The 17,369-nt window shown below is 53.4% G+C and overlaps 1 protein-coding gene across 3 annotated transcripts in view; it reads left to right on the top strand.

The window, feature by feature from the left end:
• PAX3 (paired box 3) overlaps positions 83-17,369 on the top strand; it is a 63,878-nt gene continuing 46,591 nt past the window's right edge. The window contains exons 1-5 of one of the 3 annotated variants that reach the window (XM_021396818.1): positions 88-268; positions 485-720; positions 1,657-1,786; positions 2,088-2,222; positions 2,638-3,947. In XM_021396818.1, coding sequence (XP_021252493.1) covers positions 184-268; positions 485-720; positions 1,657-1,786; positions 2,088-2,222; positions 2,638-2,771 — 720 coding nt within the window. In that variant the 5' untranslated portion in view covers positions 88-183 and the 3' untranslated portion in view covers positions 2,772-3,947. Of the gene's footprint in view, positions 269-484; positions 721-1,656; positions 1,787-2,087; positions 2,223-2,637; positions 3,948-17,369 lie in introns of those variants that run through there. The other 2 variants (XM_021396816.1, XM_021396815.1) reach the window with 2 other exon arrangements.

Genomic DNA, 17,369 nt, shown 5'->3' with positions numbered 1-17,369 from the left:
CCCGCTCCCCGCTCCACGGGGTCCGGTCCGGCCCTCCCGGCGCGGGGCAGAGCGGGTCACCGACAAAGGGGCAGCGGGGAGCGGCCCTTCCCCGCCCCCGGCGGCGTCCCCTCCCCGCGGGGCGGCTCTGACGGCGTTCTCTCCCGCAGCGGCACCTGGGCAGGAGCGCGCCGCGCCGCCGCGATGACCACGCTGGCCGGGGCCGTGCCCAGGATGATGCGGCCCGGAGCCGGGCAGAGCTACCCGCGCGGCGGCTTCCCGTTGGAAGGTGAGGGCGAGAGGAGGGGCGGCGGACGGAGAGCGGGGAAAAGTTGGGGAACGGAGCGCGTGGGGAGCTCGGAAGGGGCTGCGGGGACTTCGGGAACTTCGGCCTCGGGTCCCGTCCTGGCGGCCCTCCCCGGCTGGGCGCAACAGGTGCCGGCACGCCGCAGGGCCGCGGGGTCCGAAGGAGACGTTAACGCCGTTTCCTCCTCCTCTTGTCCAGTCTCTACCCCTCTCGGCCAGGGCAGAGTCAATCAGCTCGGAGGAGTGTTCATCAACGGGCGGCCGCTGCCCAACCATATCCGCCACAAGATCGTGGAGATGGCGCACCACGGCATCCGGCCCTGTGTCATCTCCCGGCAGCTGCGCGTGTCCCACGGCTGCGTCTCCAAGATCCTCTGCCGCTACCAGGAGACGGGCTCCATCCGCCCGGGGGCCATCGGCGGCAGCAAGCCCAAGGTGAGCCCCGGCGGGCGCGGGAGGGAGCGAGGGGCCGCTCACGGGCACTGTCCTGCCCGCTGCTCGCGGCGGGTCCGGTTCTTAGGGCAATTGTGGGGGGCATTTATTATTTATATAGAAAGAGACTCGTGTTTAAAAAAGAAATAATCCGAAGCGAAGCGAGGGAGAAGGGGAGGCTCCGGGAGCGGCGCCGCCCGCTCGGCCCCGCTCCGCCCGCCGCCCCTTTTGCTGCTCGGCTCGTTGCGCGCTTTTTCCAAAGCCGCGCGTATTTACGGCCCGCACCGCTAAAAAGTTCGCGCTCACAATAGCGCAGAGCGAGTTGGATCCTGCTCTCGAGTTTTGCCTCTCCCTTCCTTATATCTTTTATTTTCCTCACAAGGCGAAGGAAACTTTTTGAGTTTTCGTTGAATGTCGCTCGCTGGATTTTTTCCTTTGTTGTTAACAAAGTAGCGGCTCCCGAACTTTCTGTTTTCGCGTTAAAACGACAGATTTTTCTACAGGCGCGTTAGCGTGCGCGGGCCGCTCCCCGCCGGATCAGCCTGCGTTTATTTCAGTTCGGCCTCACTTTAGAGCCCCGAGGTCACCGGAGAGACCTCTCCGGGCTCGTCCCGGTGCCCTATCCCCCCACCACGCCACCACTTCGCTCTCCGTTCGGTGCTGCGGGCTTCGTTCCGCTGAAACTCTCCCGACGCACAGCTCCACTCGCATCCCGCGCTGTCCCCGCACAATTCGGCGCTGTCCCCTCGGGGCTCCATCCTCCTCCCGCGGGTTCGGGCCGTTCTGTCTCCTCGGGTCAACGCCGCCGTCTCCGTAGCCTCGAGCAGTCCCGCAGCGCTGCCCCCGGGGCCGTGCGGCCGCTCCGGGAGGTCCGTGAGGGGTCGGGGGAGTCCGGAGTCCGCCGCCGCACAGCCCCCGCTCGCCCCGTGTGCTCTGAAGCAGGTGACGACTCCGGACGTGGAGAAGAAAATCGAGGAGTACAAGCGGGAGAACGCGGGGATGTTCAGCTGGGAGATCCGCGACAGGCTCCTCAAGGATGGCGTCTGCGACCGCAACACCGTGCCCTCAGGTAGGGGCACAGCGGGCTGCTCCGCACCCGGGGGAACGGGGCCGGTGGCGACCGTGCCGGGGACGCTCCGCGGGGGGTTCACTTACGCTGCGGGCGGAGGGTAGCGGCGGGCGGGGGCAGCGGGACCGCGTCCGAGCGGTGTCGGGGGGCTCTCGTCACCTCGGGGGAAAATACGCGGGGGGCGCGGGGCGGTGCCAACCCGGCGGGAGGGCAGCGCGGCCCCCGGCGGCCCCGACGGCAGCGGCCGGAAGCAGGGCTCGACGCGGGGGAGCGGCGGTTACAACTCCGCACTCCCCCGAAGTGAGCTCCATCAGCCGCATCCTGCGGAGCAAGTTCGGGAAAGGGGAGGAGGAGGAGGCCGAGCTGGAGAGGAAGGAGGTGGAGGAAGGAGACAAGAAGGCGAAGCACAGCATCGACGGCATCCTCAGCGAGAGAGGTAACGCGCGCACCCCGGGCTGCGGCGGGAGGTGGGGGGCCCCGGCGGGGCGTCTGGTCCGACCAGACCCGTTCCGAGCCGGGAGAGGCGCGGGGGGCGGTCGGGCCGACGAGGGAAGGTTCTGTGCCGCGGGGCCTCAATCGGGGGGGCTGCCTGCAGCCTGGCGGCCGCGGGCACGCAAAGCGATGCTTCTCTGTAAAGGCTGTGAAAAGTTTGTGCTGTGCTGGTGTGTGCTGGGCCGAGCCGGGCCGGGGGCTGCGGGACACGGCCGCGCCGGCTCCGTCGGGGCTGCGGAGGGGCGGCCGGGCCGGGCCGGGCTGGGGCTGGAAGTCGCGGCCCGGCACAGGCACAGCGCTGGGGAAGGCGAGACAAAAGTACCAAATGAGCTGGTCAAACATTTGTACAACTTCTCCAGCTTTTACAAAGAAGGCCTTCTATACACAATCTACACTTGGAGATGAACTTGGAAAACAAAGAGGGGAGAGTCCATTGAAACTCACACTTTGGCTTTGCGTAGACAAAGCTCCAGCTAGCAGCAGCTTGATGTGAACAAAGGAAGGCAACCTTTTTATAATTCAAGGAGAAAAGAAGAGAAAACAGCCCCACAAAAGGCCGAGAAAAGACATTATGGGCTTGCAATGAGGGATGAATTATTCAATGAGCCCCTAATAGCTGATGCTCCACACAGTTTTATGGACTCTCCACCGTGGAAAAAGTGCTGTTCGTACCTACAGAATGTCTGTGGCAATTCCAGACATCTGTGAGTGCTGAGAATCGGTCAGGAAGGACAGCAAAAACCCTTTCTTTAAAGCAGGCTATCCCTTCATATTGTAGGAACAAACCCGAGAGCACTCCCCAAAGTGTGGCTCCCCACTCTGTGGCTCCGTTCTTAAAACCCCATCTTGGTGTGTCTGTGTGTAGATGCATGTAACGCACACACAGGAGGTGCTGACAGGGGCTCTATGTGAGGGCCAGGAGGTGCAGTCCGAGTGCCTCTCTGTGCCCCTCCATGGCACATGGCTGCTCCCCTGGTGCGTGCTGCGATGGAGAGCTGTTCTGAGGGCTGTGCGCTGAGAGGAAAACGCTGAGCTCAGTGCCCCAGTTATTAACGAACAACGAGCTGTTCCGCCTTCCTGAACTTCTCCGCAGAGATTAAAAACAGCAGATAGGAAACCTTGATGATACCCCAACTTTATGGAGTAGAGGAATTTACAGAGATCGCAGGAGAAAAAATATCGATATAGCCCACCTCTCTGCTTCTCCTTAAAGTAGCCGTCCCAGGCTCTGACTTTGCTCTTTGGGGTTCCCTGACCTTATGGCTGGGTCCGGGCCCTGGGGCTCCACTAGACCTGAGCTGGAGCTGCCCCGTGGGGAAGGGAGGACTTGTGCCTGGTCCGCTTCTGCCCCTGTGTGCCTCCTTGGCCTTCTGCTGGCATTGAGTGCCTGGTTTTGCTTCCTTTGCATTTAGTTAATGGTAAGATTCCCTTGAACGGGATGGACCGTACCACCGTGCTGTGTTTGCGTGCTTGTGGGCTGGGTGAATGCGTGGGCCACTCCGTGTGCCCGAAACTCTGCTCTGCTCTGTACCAGCTCAGTGGGGTTTGCCAGTGGGAGGGAGGGTCGGCTCTCCCCGCAGCTACTCCTGCTTACCCCCGTCATCCCATTGCTTCATTTAGTTAAGGGTTGGCCAGTGTGCTACAGTGAGAGTGCTGCCGTTAGAGAGAACTTGTTACTGTGCACTCTTACTTGCTCTTACGGGAAGCTACAGGAACAACACAGCAGAGAGCTCATGGCAGGAGGAAAACAGCCCTAAAATGGGTTTGCCTCCCCTAGCAAAAAAGTCTGGCAAAAAAAAAAAAGTTCTGCCTCAACTCCCATTGCCAGCAGAGGAATGAAGGCTCCGCTCGGCCCAAAAAGCCCCTGGAGTCAGAGCCCACTGCCCACACGGGCACCCAGCCTGGTGCTTCTCACTGCGGTGGCTGCAGGGCCCCGGGGCTGTGGGTGCTGTGGTGGTGGTGGCTGTGTGCAGGGCCGGGTGACGGCATTGCTTCCACAGGCTGTTGCAGGGGCAACTTGGCACGGTGCGCAGTGCTGCCTGCCCTCGACAGCAGTGCGCTGTGCTGCGGGGTGGGGAGAGTGTGGTGTGCTGGGGTGCTCCGTGAGCTGAGCTGTGCCTGTGGCTGGGGTGGCACAGAGGCTGCGGGGCGATGGGGAGCAGCGTTCCCTACTCCCCGGGCAGGTGGATGATGCAGGTGTTGGCTTGGCTGGAAGATAATGAAGCAGAGTTCCGGTGACTTTAAAGGCAGCTGATTCCCTGTGTGGGATTTGGGGCATTCTTGCAGCAGTGGGATCAGAGAGGAGAGAAATACAGCATTTTAAAAAAATGCATAGCAGGCGGCACCTCACCTGCCTTGGGGCTTCTGCCTCTGCCGCTGCTCTTTGCGGGCACTTAACCCTGCTCTCTCGCACCCCTGGCAGATGCCACACGTGCTGCACTGCTGCTGGTGCTGTCCTCTGCCCCGATCTGGGGCACGGACTTAGAACACAACCTGGCTGTCAGGGCGCCTATCCACCCGATCGCGTCTCTTTCACAGCCCATCTGTTTTTCCGTGGGCATGATACGTTTTTCTTAACTTCCCAAACCGTAAAGACAGCACATGAAGGAGAAACCTCTGAGCCTTTATATGGCACGGGGGGCCTATTTTTAGAACAAGGGCTGCGGGGAGGGAGCCCTCGGAGCTCGCATCCCACGGCCGCTGCGTACCCGCTGCTGGGAGCGCCGCGCCGGGTCCGACCTCAAAGGGGCTCTGTTCGCGGCCGGAATTGGCCCCCGGGCCCCGTCCCGCGGATCCCTCCCCCAGTCATGCGCCCGCAGAAAGGGCCCTACTCATCCCCAGCGCTGCTCCGGGAGCGATTCAGGCTGCAGCAGGCTAAATTGCCTCCTTTCTTTCCTACCACTTTCATCTCGCACCAAACCCTTCCCCCACGCCCTCCCCTTCCTCTTTTCTTTTTTTTTTTTCCTTCTGTGCCCGAGGCTCACATTAATACAATTTCGGCACCGTCCTTATTTTTGTGTGTATGTGGGGAGCTTGGAGGGGGGAGAAAAAAGGGCCTCAGCACAAAGCGCGGCTCGCCGCTGCTCTGCTCCGCTGAGCGATGCTGTTCCTGTTTGTGAGTTTGGGGAAAAGCATTTCTGCTGTGTGCTGTAATGGAATTAGAGGACAGATGCTGCCTGTGCACAGGACACGCGACCACCGGCCCCAGCTTAAATATTTAGATGTGGTGTTACAATCACCAACTTGATGCACGGGCTGTGACGTGGTGCCATGTGCTCCGGAGGGCACAGGGCTGGCACGTGCTGTAACACTGCTAAACTGCTATGGCAGCTGACAGAGGGGAGGATTGCCCTCCATCTCTGCCCTATGAGGGGCTGTCCCCAGCCCTGGGTGCTCCTTGTCCCAGCTGCAGCCCCCAAAGTGATGCCCAGCTGCACCAGCCCCCCCCGATGTGGGGATCTCACCCATGTTTGGGCACTTGACCGACTCAGGAGTATGTTCCCAAAGTGTTGGAGCAGAACTGCCAGGCACATCCTGCCCCGTTTCTCTGAGCTCAGGCACCGAGAGCAAGGGCAAACCCTACTTCAGCAAATATTGGAATCGCTTCCCACTTGTTTACATGAGTTTGTACCCAAGCTTGCATCTGATTGGATTGCTCTGAAACTCTTAATTAATAATTGATTAAACCTAGTATAGTTCTGAAAGGACTGGGGCAAGAGGCTGAAGGGCTTGCTCCCAAACTGTGGTTTTCATCCCTAGTTTTGTGACTTCTCTTGTGATTGCCAAATCGTTACCACCTGCAGGAATGCACCTCAGCAGAGCTCAGGCTGCGAGGTGGATTTCAGGGTGACTGTGTGCGCCCCGTGGGATGTGAGGAGCTCCACTGAAAGGGCCCATTCACGTGTGCGTGGTTCCCATGGGCAGGGCAGGACCGGGGCCCAAATCTGCCCTGTTCTGCTCAGAGTGACCGTGCTGGGCTCAGGGTGTGAGTGCAGCACCAGCAGGGCTCACTGGGGCACGGATGTCAGCAGCTGCTTGCACAGCATTGGCGATGGCATCGGCAGGCAGACAGAGATTTTAATTAGATACAAAACTAATTAGAGATTAATGCTGAAATTAAAAGTCGATGCTGATGAAATCCTTACAACAGATTCTTTTCAGGGTTTGATTCCAAGTGGTACTTTTCTGTTGTATCCGTTCAAGCTGACGCTTTTATCTGACTCTGACTTGGGGAGGGTTCAGTTCTGATGGCTTCTGTGTTACGTTCACTTATTGATAAGGGCTGGAACAGGGCTGAGGCGAGAGGAGCCCGTAAAGTTGATAGTGATAAATTATTGCGGGTCCCCGGGGCTGTGTAATATAACTGCATTGGGAAATGGAGCAGAACTACAAAGTGCTCTCTGGTTAATTTAAGGAGAAATCGAGTGAAACGCAAAGCAATAAATCACAGTGCTCCACTCAGTGCGGATTTCTCCATGTAAATGTCACTTTAAATCCTATGTAACACTCACGTGTGGCTACAGAGGGAAAAGCATGTGTCAATAAAATGCAGGATCCGTCCAGGCGTTCCCCAAATGCCGCGCTCTGGCTAGTGTACGGGAACGGAGCTCACCGCAAACCCCACGCTGCTCCGCTTCCCCGCAGCGTTCCTGCCCCATGCTGCTGCACTAATTCACCTTGAATCACTCCCCCTAGAAAATGAAAATGGTTAAACGTAATGAAATTAAAACTCACCGCGAGCACATTAGGGCCACTGTTGTGTCATGCGCCGAGATTATTTGGTTAGTGGGGTTTGATGTGCTGCCGACGGGTCATTTGTTTGTGGTAAATAAAGGTTCGGAGCAATTAGCAATGTGCATATATAACGAGTGGGACAGTAAAAGGCAATTGAGTAGTCAGTGCAATGTCTTATCTCACTGGTTGCCCTACGGTTGTTTTACAACCAGGAATTAAAATCTGAAAAGGCGGTTTGTGGTGTCGCTGGCCAAATATTGATTAAGCGGTGTTTGCGATGCCATTGTTGCAGATAGAAAGGGCACCGTTCTGCCCCGCGTGGTTCATCTCCCATTGTAATCGATGCTTAACCTCCGGGATCAAAGGGATCGCTGCAGTTTATCTGTCCTGGAAAATCCTTCTTTGCTCCTAAACCTGTATGGATTAATGGCCAAATTATCTTTAATTAGATGTGAAATTTGGATGGAGTCCTTATTCTGCATGGTCTGCTGAGTGTGCGTACTGTACACAGTTCTGTGGGGGACTTATGTTGAGCAATGTTGGGTTTGCATTTGTGTGAATCACTGTTTTTAGTACGGAGTGCACTGAAACATTACTAAAACATTACTGAAACAGTGGGTAGAACACACAGTATCTCACTGAGTCTTAATGAAGCTGATTTGGTTGCATGTAATTTTTTGGATGGGTGTAGTCTGAAGAAAATTGTTTTTTTTCTGTACTAAATTGGAAAGATAAATGGCCAGGGGCTGCTGCTGAAAGGAAGGAAGTTTGGCTTGGAGGAGCTGCCAGGGCCGGGTGCTCGGCGCAGAGTGTCCCAGCGAGCTGCAGCATCTCTGTGCGCTTCCTTTGCTGTTGATTTACAGAGCTCAGCACATGGCTGCACTGTCCTTCCCCAGACTGTGGGGAGAGCTGGGTCTGTGTTGCAGGGCAGGCAGGAGCATGTGGGAACGGCTCCTTCTCGCCCTACTGAAAGCTGTACTTGCTTCAGATAGCAAAATGTGTCCCACCAGCCCCTCAGCAGAGGAGGCTGTGCAGCTTGGACGCATCGTGTTGGCCTGTGCTGATGCTGTGGGATCTCAGCTGGGTGGAGGTCTATGAGCACAAGTGGAGCTCCGCACATGGTGGCCAGGAGCCGGGCAGGGATGAGGAGCCCCTCCTGGTTGGCATCTGGTGTATGTGTATGAGCCTCAGGTGCTGCGGAGAGAATCAGTGGAGTGAGAGCTGAAAAAAATTATTTTCAGTCATCAGTTTCTCATTCTCTTTCTGAAATAGGCTGTTTTTCTTTTGTCTGAACAAAGCCTCAGCCTGTGTGTGCTTTGTGAGTGCCCAGCTCCTAAAGAAGGCACGTAGCCCCAGGATAGCAGTTACCGTTCTTTGAAAGCATGATAGGTTCACATTTCTGTATGGTGCGCAGACACAGCTCACTGGTTTCAGCGGGAGCTGCAGGGAGGGCAGCGATGAGCGCTCTGTTCTGCTTTCTGATGCTTTGTTGGTGTGGATATGTGCCTGCATGTAAACTTTCTGCCAAGTGTGACCAGCATTTGTTGTGCACATGTCCATATATGGACCCGCCTTAAGGATGCTTGCATTCATGATATGCTCATGTTGGATGCGGCTCCGAAAGTGCCTGCATCGTGATCTCTTTCTCAGATGCAGCACCACACAGAGTGCTGCTCTCAGCCGGCACTCTGCAGGCGCTTGTCCAGCTCCTCAGACCTCTCACACCTTATTTAATGAGCAGCGCTGCTCAGCCAGTGCAGTGCTGCAGAGCTTTCCTCTTGGTGGCGGCTGTGATGCGGGTGTCCCCTCTCATGCCGTGGGACAGGGAACTCCAGCAGCCGGAGGGCTTGTGTGCGAGCAGAGCCATGGCGCTGACACAGTAGCGGCATCCCCTGAGTGGCTCTGGTGGGCGCTGACCAGCTTCCTCCAGCAGGAGAGCTGTTTGAGAAAGGGCTGCCCACACAAGCAGCAGGCTGTTCATGTGGGCGGGCATCGAGCCTCAGCACGCCGCTTGGGAAGGAAGTCTGCAGGTTTTTGTAGCGTGTGCGGTGCAGAGAAGGGCATGGTGTGCTCCCGGCTCTGGGTGTTAGTAGTAGCACTTATACACGTGGTGTATGGCTTAACCCTGCTCTCTGCCACGACCTAAGGAATGGGGAAATACTAGCAGAAAACAGCCTGGAATCAGCGCAACCTGTTCCTCTGCTAAGGGGTTGTGCGGTGAATGCTGCAGATGGGAAATGCCCTGCAGGTTCCCCCGGTGCAGCACCACTGATGGGAGCAGACCCCACTGCCTGCCGCACCACTGGGGTCAGGCAGAGCACTCGGGGTTGGCAGGCACACAGCAGCGCACGCAGCTGCCTGTTGCTTCAGCACCCGCTGTCGGTGTTCCAGTGAACTCTGAGCTGTCAGACCGTGTGCAGGGCAGCGCGGCTTTGGGGAGCACCTCAGAGCTGCGGGGCTGCAGGGAGAGCCATGGGGTGTGCAGCAGCTGCAGTCTTCTGGCAGCAGTGTGAAATGGCTGCACGCAGCGGACATCTTGTTCTTCTCGTTATCTCCCTCTTGGTGTGTGTAACAGGGACCCCCAGCTGATGTGTGGCCGCGCACACCTGAGCAGCCCCCACTCTCTGTGGGGCCATGCGGTTGCTCAGGGTGGGATGGGGAGACAGGAACTCACTGCGTTCCAGAGCCGCTTGCTTGCTTGGACCCAGTGGGATGTGGCAGCACTGAGGTCTGTCTGTTGGTCAGCGAGCACTGTGAGGTGGCAAGAGGGCACAGTGTGACAAGCAGAGCAGATTGAGAAGATCCGTTTTAGCAAGCCGCGCTTAAAAGTTTTCTAACACGTGATTTGGCAAAAAAAAAAAAAAAAAAAAATCATGTGGCTGCTTACTGCACACAGCTCTGTGACTGATGCTCTTTTGGCACGGGCGGGATGTGGGAAGCACTCCTCAGGTCAATGTGTGGCCCCTCGCGGGCTGAAGGCTGTGGGCTTGTGAAGACTCTCCCTGTCCTCAGCCGCACTCCCCCTCTGCCTTTGATCCCAGCCAATGGCACAAGCGGGATTTGGGGAAGGAAACTGGGAGCTCCGGTCTGAACGGCTGTCAGAGCCAGTGCAGCCGGCACATAGGGGCTATACTGTGAACTCTCAGAGGTCCCTCGGCTGGGGAAGAGCTTAAAGCAAAGCGGGGCTCAAAGTCACTGCACTGGCAGTGCAGAAGATGGGGTGATGACTGATGGCATAAGTGTCTCTCAGTCTGACATCAGAACGGCCGTGTCAGCCCTGGGAGAGTATAACAAGAGGCAAAAGCGTAGAGCAGATGTTGAACAAATCCCAAACACACCCAGTGTCCAGCCGGCACTGAGGTCACACAGAATGAGCAGCAGCCTGGAGTGGGGCACTCCACAGGATGCTCCCGGCTTTCTCCATGCTGTGTAGGAGGCACTGCAGTCACCAGCGTGCTTCGAAGGTGGTGGTTGCACCCAAGGACTCTCTGCTCTGTGCCAGTGCCTCAGGTCCCCCCGCTCACACGGCTGCTGTGGTGCGTGCTGCAGTGCCCACAGCTGTGGGAAGGGGGCTGCCGTGGGCACTTGCCATGGGTCTTACCAGGCTTTTGGCAGGGCTGCAGTGAGCATGGTTCTTTGTCTTTGGGGTGGGACAAGGGAGCTTCTTTATATACCCTTCTTGAGTAGGAAAGAGTGCTCCTGTGACTCACGTTTGTAAGCAAACGACACCCCTAAACACAAACAAACAAGAAAGAAGAGGTCACAGCCGCACGAGTGCTAGGAGCGTGAGGCTTGGCTTGCGCAGGGACGGTTCTGGGCTGGTATCTGCTCTGAGAGCTGCTCTGCTGTGCCTGCTCGGACCCCTGGGACAGGGTACTCCCCCTGCCCCATCTCAGCCCCCCCAGCAGGAAGGGAATGCTGTGTCTTCCTGGGATCTTACTCATTTCTTTTTTTTTCCTTCTGTTGCTGTGCGTCCAGGCAGTGTGTGCAGTGGGGAAGGGCTGGAGTGTAGCACATGTGGTGGCTGTGTCAGCTGCTCCAGTTTGGGCAAATCCTATCTCTGTGCATGTTTGCGCATTTGAGATTGGAACAATCAAAATTTCTGCCCTGAACAGTATTTCCAAGTGTCTGGGATGCCGAAGTCAAGAGCTGTGCGGGATCATCTGCTAAAACTGTGAGCTTGGTGAATGATGTTCTCTTCCGTGGAGAAGCATTGACCATGTGTGAGAGCCGAGCCACAGTGTGATCAGCAGAGCACAGCAATTACCAGGATGTACTTGCTGCTGGGCTGCCCATGCATAGCTGCAGTTGTTTTCAAACATGTGCTATAGAAAATGTACTGAATGATAGATGCAAATGGTCTTTGGTCCAAGCAATTGTTTGGTGCATGAAATCTGTGTGGTTACAGCTGGGCACAGGCTGTTCGCTTCTAGTGCTGGGTTGCAGTCAGTAAAGACATAAAACTTCTGCAGAGCTGCTTAAAATACTTTATTCTGTTATTATTTTTTCTATTTGGGTGTTCTACTAAAGCTCTCATTAAGACAGAAATATGAGCTGGACAGAGAAGGGGACAGAATCAATAAAAGCATTTAAGCCACGTACACTGATAGTATTTCTGTCTTGAAACTGCAGCTTTCAAAATCTTCCTGCAGAGGAGGACACAATTCTGTGTTGGCATTTGATTCAGGGGTTAGGGACAGGCTGCTTTGGTTTGATTTTAAACTCCTGAAGCAGCAGTGGTCTGAAAGCAGGAGAGAGCTTGGAGCTGAGCTGGGCTGGGGAAAGCACAGCCTTCCCAGGGTGGGAATGGCAGTTCTGCTGCTCGCTGCTGTCTGTTTGCAAAAGTAATACAAAGAACTAACAGGCAGAGTAGGTGCCTCAGGGAAAAAGCTCTTTTTTTTTTTTTTTTTTTTTTTTTTTTAAAAAAAAAAAAATTTTTTTTTTTTTTTTTTTTTTTTTTTTTTTTGTAATGAACAAATGATTTTATGGCTTAGGACGAGTACACCCTGAAGAGAGGTGTGTTTAAAAGTTGGATTCAAGAGCTTTTGTCTGGAGAATAAAACACTCGGTGGAAAGCACGGCACAATGGAGGGCTTTTCTTCCAGTTCTGTATGGGCGAGCGTCAGTCAGCCACGGAAGAACTTCAAAAGCCAAAGGAAAAGCCGCCAGACTGCCCCGTTCCCAATAGGTTTCCCTGAGGTGAGGGGAGAGCCGGCGCTGGGCAGCGGCACATGAGGCAATGGGCGGTGTGTGCTGAGGACCAGCTGAGCCGCCCCATCCCCACCGAGCTGACGCACCTGCTGGGAAGCTGTTGGGCTGCCCCATCTCACACGCCTTGTAATGCTTGTTCCTGAAGGCGTAGGAGTCCCACCTCCCTGTTGCTGGGAGTGGTGTGGGGCAGGAAGCTGTGTGCGAGGTGCTGGCAAGGAGGTGGATGGCAGAGAACCGAGCTGCCTTCCTGTAGCAGGCAGCAGTCTGTTGCAGCATCAGAGGAGGCTGCAGCGTGCTGTCTTCATGGAGTGTGCTTGGTGCTGGTTTGGTTTCAGCCCTGCAAGAGGACAGGCGGTGTCAGTGCTGCTGGGCTGTGGTTGCACTCTGTGCTCCCATTTGGGGTGTCCCGCTGAGCCAGGGACAGCTTCATGCCGTTGGCACTCAGCCAGTTAGCTCTGTGTTCAGCATGGAAACAGAACCGAGAAATACAACCCGGTTTTCAGTAATCCGCCTTGTTGGCTTCAAAAATGGAGATCAAAACTTCAAGATGAGGTGGAAGACCTTTTTGCATGCATTCATTTAGCTCAAACCCATCAAATATGCTTGGGTGTCCTTGACGTCAGCCAGGCTATTAGAAGGAAATGGCTTCTGTGAGGTCTGGGTTGGAAGCCGATGACCTGCTGAGCACAGACACAGGTGCAGCACCATTGGCTGCGATGTGTGCGGGCACGTCTGTGGGCTGCTCTGAGGTGACAGCCCGAGGTAACAGGGAAGGCAGCCTCTTGATGAAGAGCAGCAAATTTAAACCAACCAATTAACATTTCTAAGGATAATTTCTATGAGAAGGTGGGTAAGTACTGCATTGAGGATTGCAGATGAGTTCAGGTTCATTGCTGAGAGAGGTTAGGTCAGCAGAGCAAACAGGGTGTCTGTATTCAGCAGGGACTGAAGAGTGAAGGTGGATGCAACTGTAGAAAATACTCATCTGAATGGGTGCTGTTTTATAGCCTACAATGCACAATACTGTTCTTTTTTTTTTTTTTTTGGCTGTATTGAAAGGATAATGTAATGCCACCTGAATCTCCAAAAGTCACATCTATGAACCATCCACTACAATATATCTTCCATTTTGGAATAAAAGTGAAAGAAGAAATAGGAATTCGAGCAAAAAATGGGGCACTGGCACATTTGGTACAGCATTGTCAGTGGGATTTTAGCTTTTCAAAAGTAAAGGAAAGAGGAGTACTCGGTTCTGGTCCTGTTCCAGGCTGACAGCCTCTCCCTGCAGTGGCTTTGGTTGTTGCTTTTTGCATCAGCTGTGCGGAGCTCAGAACCCTGCAGGCTTGGGAAGCCTTCAAAAATGGTCTGAGTAAGTGGGAACTAAGTTCTCTTTTTCCAACTCTTGCTGTTTGAGTGTAATGTTTCTGAACGTGGTTATCTCTGTATAGTTATCCCCGAAGCATTTATTTTTTATAAAGTGGTATTTGACATCCCAGGTAGGAAAGGGCTAGATAAACGTGTATATTTTTATCCTGTTCCTTCTCCTAATTTCAATCAGTGGCAGTTTCCTAGGTATTGAGGGACCAGCTGTACAGCACACGTGAGCCGGAGCTGTGCGTTGTACCGAGTGTCAGTGCCCTGACAGACCTCGGGGTGACGCTCTGACTCCTGCCTGGGGGTGTCACACCTGTGCAGATGTACACAGATGTGAACTGCAGCCCGAGCAAAACCGGGTCCCACCGGGCTCAGTGCTTGGCAGCCAGAGGGAAAGCCACCTACCTGTTTGGAGGATGGATGTATTTACAACTGTTAAGCAAAGCTGTAGCTGCTTTTATTAGTCAGCAATAGGATGCAAACGGAGGGCTGTATGCATATTTTGAGATCGTTTGGCTGCTCAAAGGACTTGCTGTCAGCACCCATTAAAGTCTCAAAATTACAGAGAGAAAAGCCCAAGTTTCAAACAAAGTCCAACCCTATGCCTATGCTGTGCGTGGTGGATAATTTAGGAAACGAGTCTTGATTCTCTAGGACACTTTTCTGGCACGTCTCCATGCGAACACTGTTAATATCCTTTGAAATATTTGGAGCTATTTTCTTCCGAAACGCTCGGGAGGTTGCACGGATCGGGAGCCTGGCGCTCAGCTTCCTGCTCCAAAGGGGCAGCGTCGTTGTCACGCCGGGCAGTGACGGCAGCGTCTGGTCCTGAGAAGAACGAAAGGAACAGCTCAGTCTGCATAAAATCGCTTACTTCAACTTCTTACAGAACTAAATGTTTTTATTCATTGTCTTTTTGATTTTGTTTGTAATTTTTCAACTCTAACAGCTAGCAAATGAAGATGAAAGCGCTGATTTTTTTTTTGTCCTTTTTGTTACTTTTGAGACAAACAGAATGCATTCAGAAAGAATTTTCCCCTGGAGGCTTTCTGTTACCGAGGCACATTCAGATTGCTAGATCGCCGGCTCCTCGGGGACCTGCGTTTCTCGCTCCTGAGAGCATCCTCTGGAGGACCGACTGGGGAAAAAGTCAGCAGTTGTACTTTCGCTGTCGTTTCGGACGGGTTAGCACAGAGCAGTGCAGTGGGGAAGCTGCCAGCTTCTCCCAGAACGAAGCAAACAGTTCATGCGCTCATTTGTACTGGAGCAGCGTTCTCTTCCCATCCGCGAAGGGTTTGCGGCGGCTGAACGCCGTCTGTCGCTGTGCATTACATTGCGTGCCTCTCCCCAGCTGCATCCCGTTGCCGCAGTCTGCTCTGCAGCTCTGTTACCCCAAAATCGCGCGGAGAGCTGGTAGGCAGCACAGCACAAAGCAGCTGCTTATAGCTGAGCAGTAGTTTGAAGTGAGGGCGTGAATACTAATTCTTTTGGGGCTGCTGGTCGAGTACGTGGAGTGAGGCTGCTGCTTTCTCCTTGCGGCATTCCTTCGTTTTGTCCCGCTCTTGTCCCCTTGCTGCACAGCCTCTGCAGTGGCACTGAGAGGACTGGCCGCAGGGCACGCTGCTCCCCCAGCCCATAACCTGACTTTAACTGAAATCCCCTCTGTGCTGCAAGCAGACGAAGGAGTGGCTGCTGGCGGGAAGGTAGGGCTTGGGGGGGTGCGGGGACACGGTGGTGTTTCAGTTCTGTTTTCGCTTGAGGAGGATTTCTGGGGCTGACCGAAGTTTTTGGTGAGGTTACACTCGGTGTCACTGGAATTGAAATAGATGTTGGGAGAGTGGCTTTGTGCGTTACCTCGAGTTACGGCGCTGTCAGTCATCTGCAGGGGGGAAAGGAGGAAAGGAAGGTGTAACTTTAAGCACACACTGATTTGTTCTTGTTACATAACAAAAGTCTATTTCTTTATCATGTTATCATTCAGTTAATAAAAATTAGCTACAATAACAGTACCAACTTAGAAACCCCTCCAAGTCCGGGGGATTTTCTTTCACAATGAACATGAATACTGTTCAGAAATACAAACAGTCAAAGGATAACTTTAGGTCTGAAAGAGAAACCTGGCAAGGGTAATTGAATAAGCCTGGATCTCCTGAATATGTCATGGTGAGTGCAGTCAACATGTCATAATTAGGTTTATTGAGGGCCATTCCAACAATCTGCTTCTATTCTTCCTGCCTTATTGTCCACAGCTAGGCAAATAGCCAGGGGACAAAAGGAATCAAGTGCTGACAAAACATGAAAGAGGAAAAAGATTTAGCTGCTTTTATCAAAGAAACTGAGAAGGACTTTGTGTAAATAAAGTAAGTAACTGGCCATCCTGCGTTTAGGCAATGCCGTTTTCATTAGAATTAATTCTTGACATATTGGAAGGGTTCCAAGGGAAGGATTTCTACTTCTGACAAGTTTAATTTGTAAATTAAAAACAGTTGGTTAAACATGAGCCGCCATCAACAAAACTTAACTGAAGCCATACATGGGCAAGTCCTAAGCAGGTGAAAAAGAGAATTACTTTGAAAACAAAGTATCCCCCAAAATTATGCAAATTCTGGTTGCTTCATAACAAATGTTTTCTATTGAGACATTCAGCAGTGTAGCTGTTGGGAAATTTTGTTTGCCTCCCATTTATTTTCCTCATAAAATCCCGCTGGCTTGCTCAGCGGTCACTGCTTGTTCTTTGTGGTGCATCACGAGAAGCGGCTCAGTGTTTTGGGTTGTCTGGGGGACTGAAGTGAGGAGAAGAGAAGCGGGGCTCCAGGAGAATGCCTGTGCTGTGGAGTTCTGTGGTGCTGAGCACTGAGCTGCGATCCAGGTGGGTCCCTCCCACCTCTCCTCCAGTCCTGTCCATGGTAGTGATGCTTTGTCACCCGCCTGCCAGTGACGGACTTTGGGCCGTTTAGAACCAGTGGTTTGGGTAGGACCAAGTGAAGGTGCTGCTTTGGGCTGGGGGTTGTGAGGAGCAGCTCCTGGTGGGGCCTCACGAGCTCCGTGCTGCTTAATGGAGCTGGAGTGGGCTGTGGGCATATTGAATTATAGCGTGGGCTTGGGGTCGCAGTGATGCTCTCTGCATCGTAGAGAATTAACATATGGTTGCATTTTCCTTCTCGTGTATTGCTCTTAATTTTCATTGGAGACAGTTGTGTTGTATGTGTGAAAACCAGGAGCCCCTTTTCTGTAACTGTTTGAAGCATTTGTTTTCTGATAACTTTGTCACTGACCAAATCCAGACCAAAAACTTCAAATCCTTTTGTTAATTTGGACTTAAGGTTAAGCAGATGTATGATGGAAAAGAATGGTTTTTTTTTTTTTAAACCCGCTTCCCATGACACCTTTGGAATGGCGAGAAATTAAATAGCAAAGCTGAAATTCATAAATACAAATTCAAAGCAGAAGATTTTGGGAAATGCACCTGAACTCTTTTGGTAATTGTAGGGATGCAGCTCTGAACAGAGCTGGAGTCAGCACCGTCTAGTTTACCTGGGTGTTCTGTTGGATACTTGCATTCCTGGAATACCAGATTAGATAATGACTGTTAAGGACTAAAGTCACGATTTTGATTAATTGTTCCTTATATATATTTCCTATTTTGTTCAGTGGTAACAATGATTATGCAAAACCATTGGCAGCATTGAATTACTTTGTGTAACATTGACTACTGAAGCTGCAGATAATATAAGAAGCTGGATAATGGGAATTTGAAGACTGATGATTAAGC

The sequence above is a fragment of the Numida meleagris genome, chromosome 4 (assembly GCF_002078875.1).
Source record: "Numida meleagris isolate 19003 breed g44 Domestic line chromosome 4, NumMel1.0, whole genome shotgun sequence".
In the NCBI taxonomy this organism is placed as follows: Eukaryota; Metazoa; Chordata; class Aves; order Galliformes; family Numididae; genus Numida; species Numida meleagris.
Note: the sequence above shows the minus strand (reverse complement) of the source record. Positions and strands in the feature narration are given on the sequence as shown.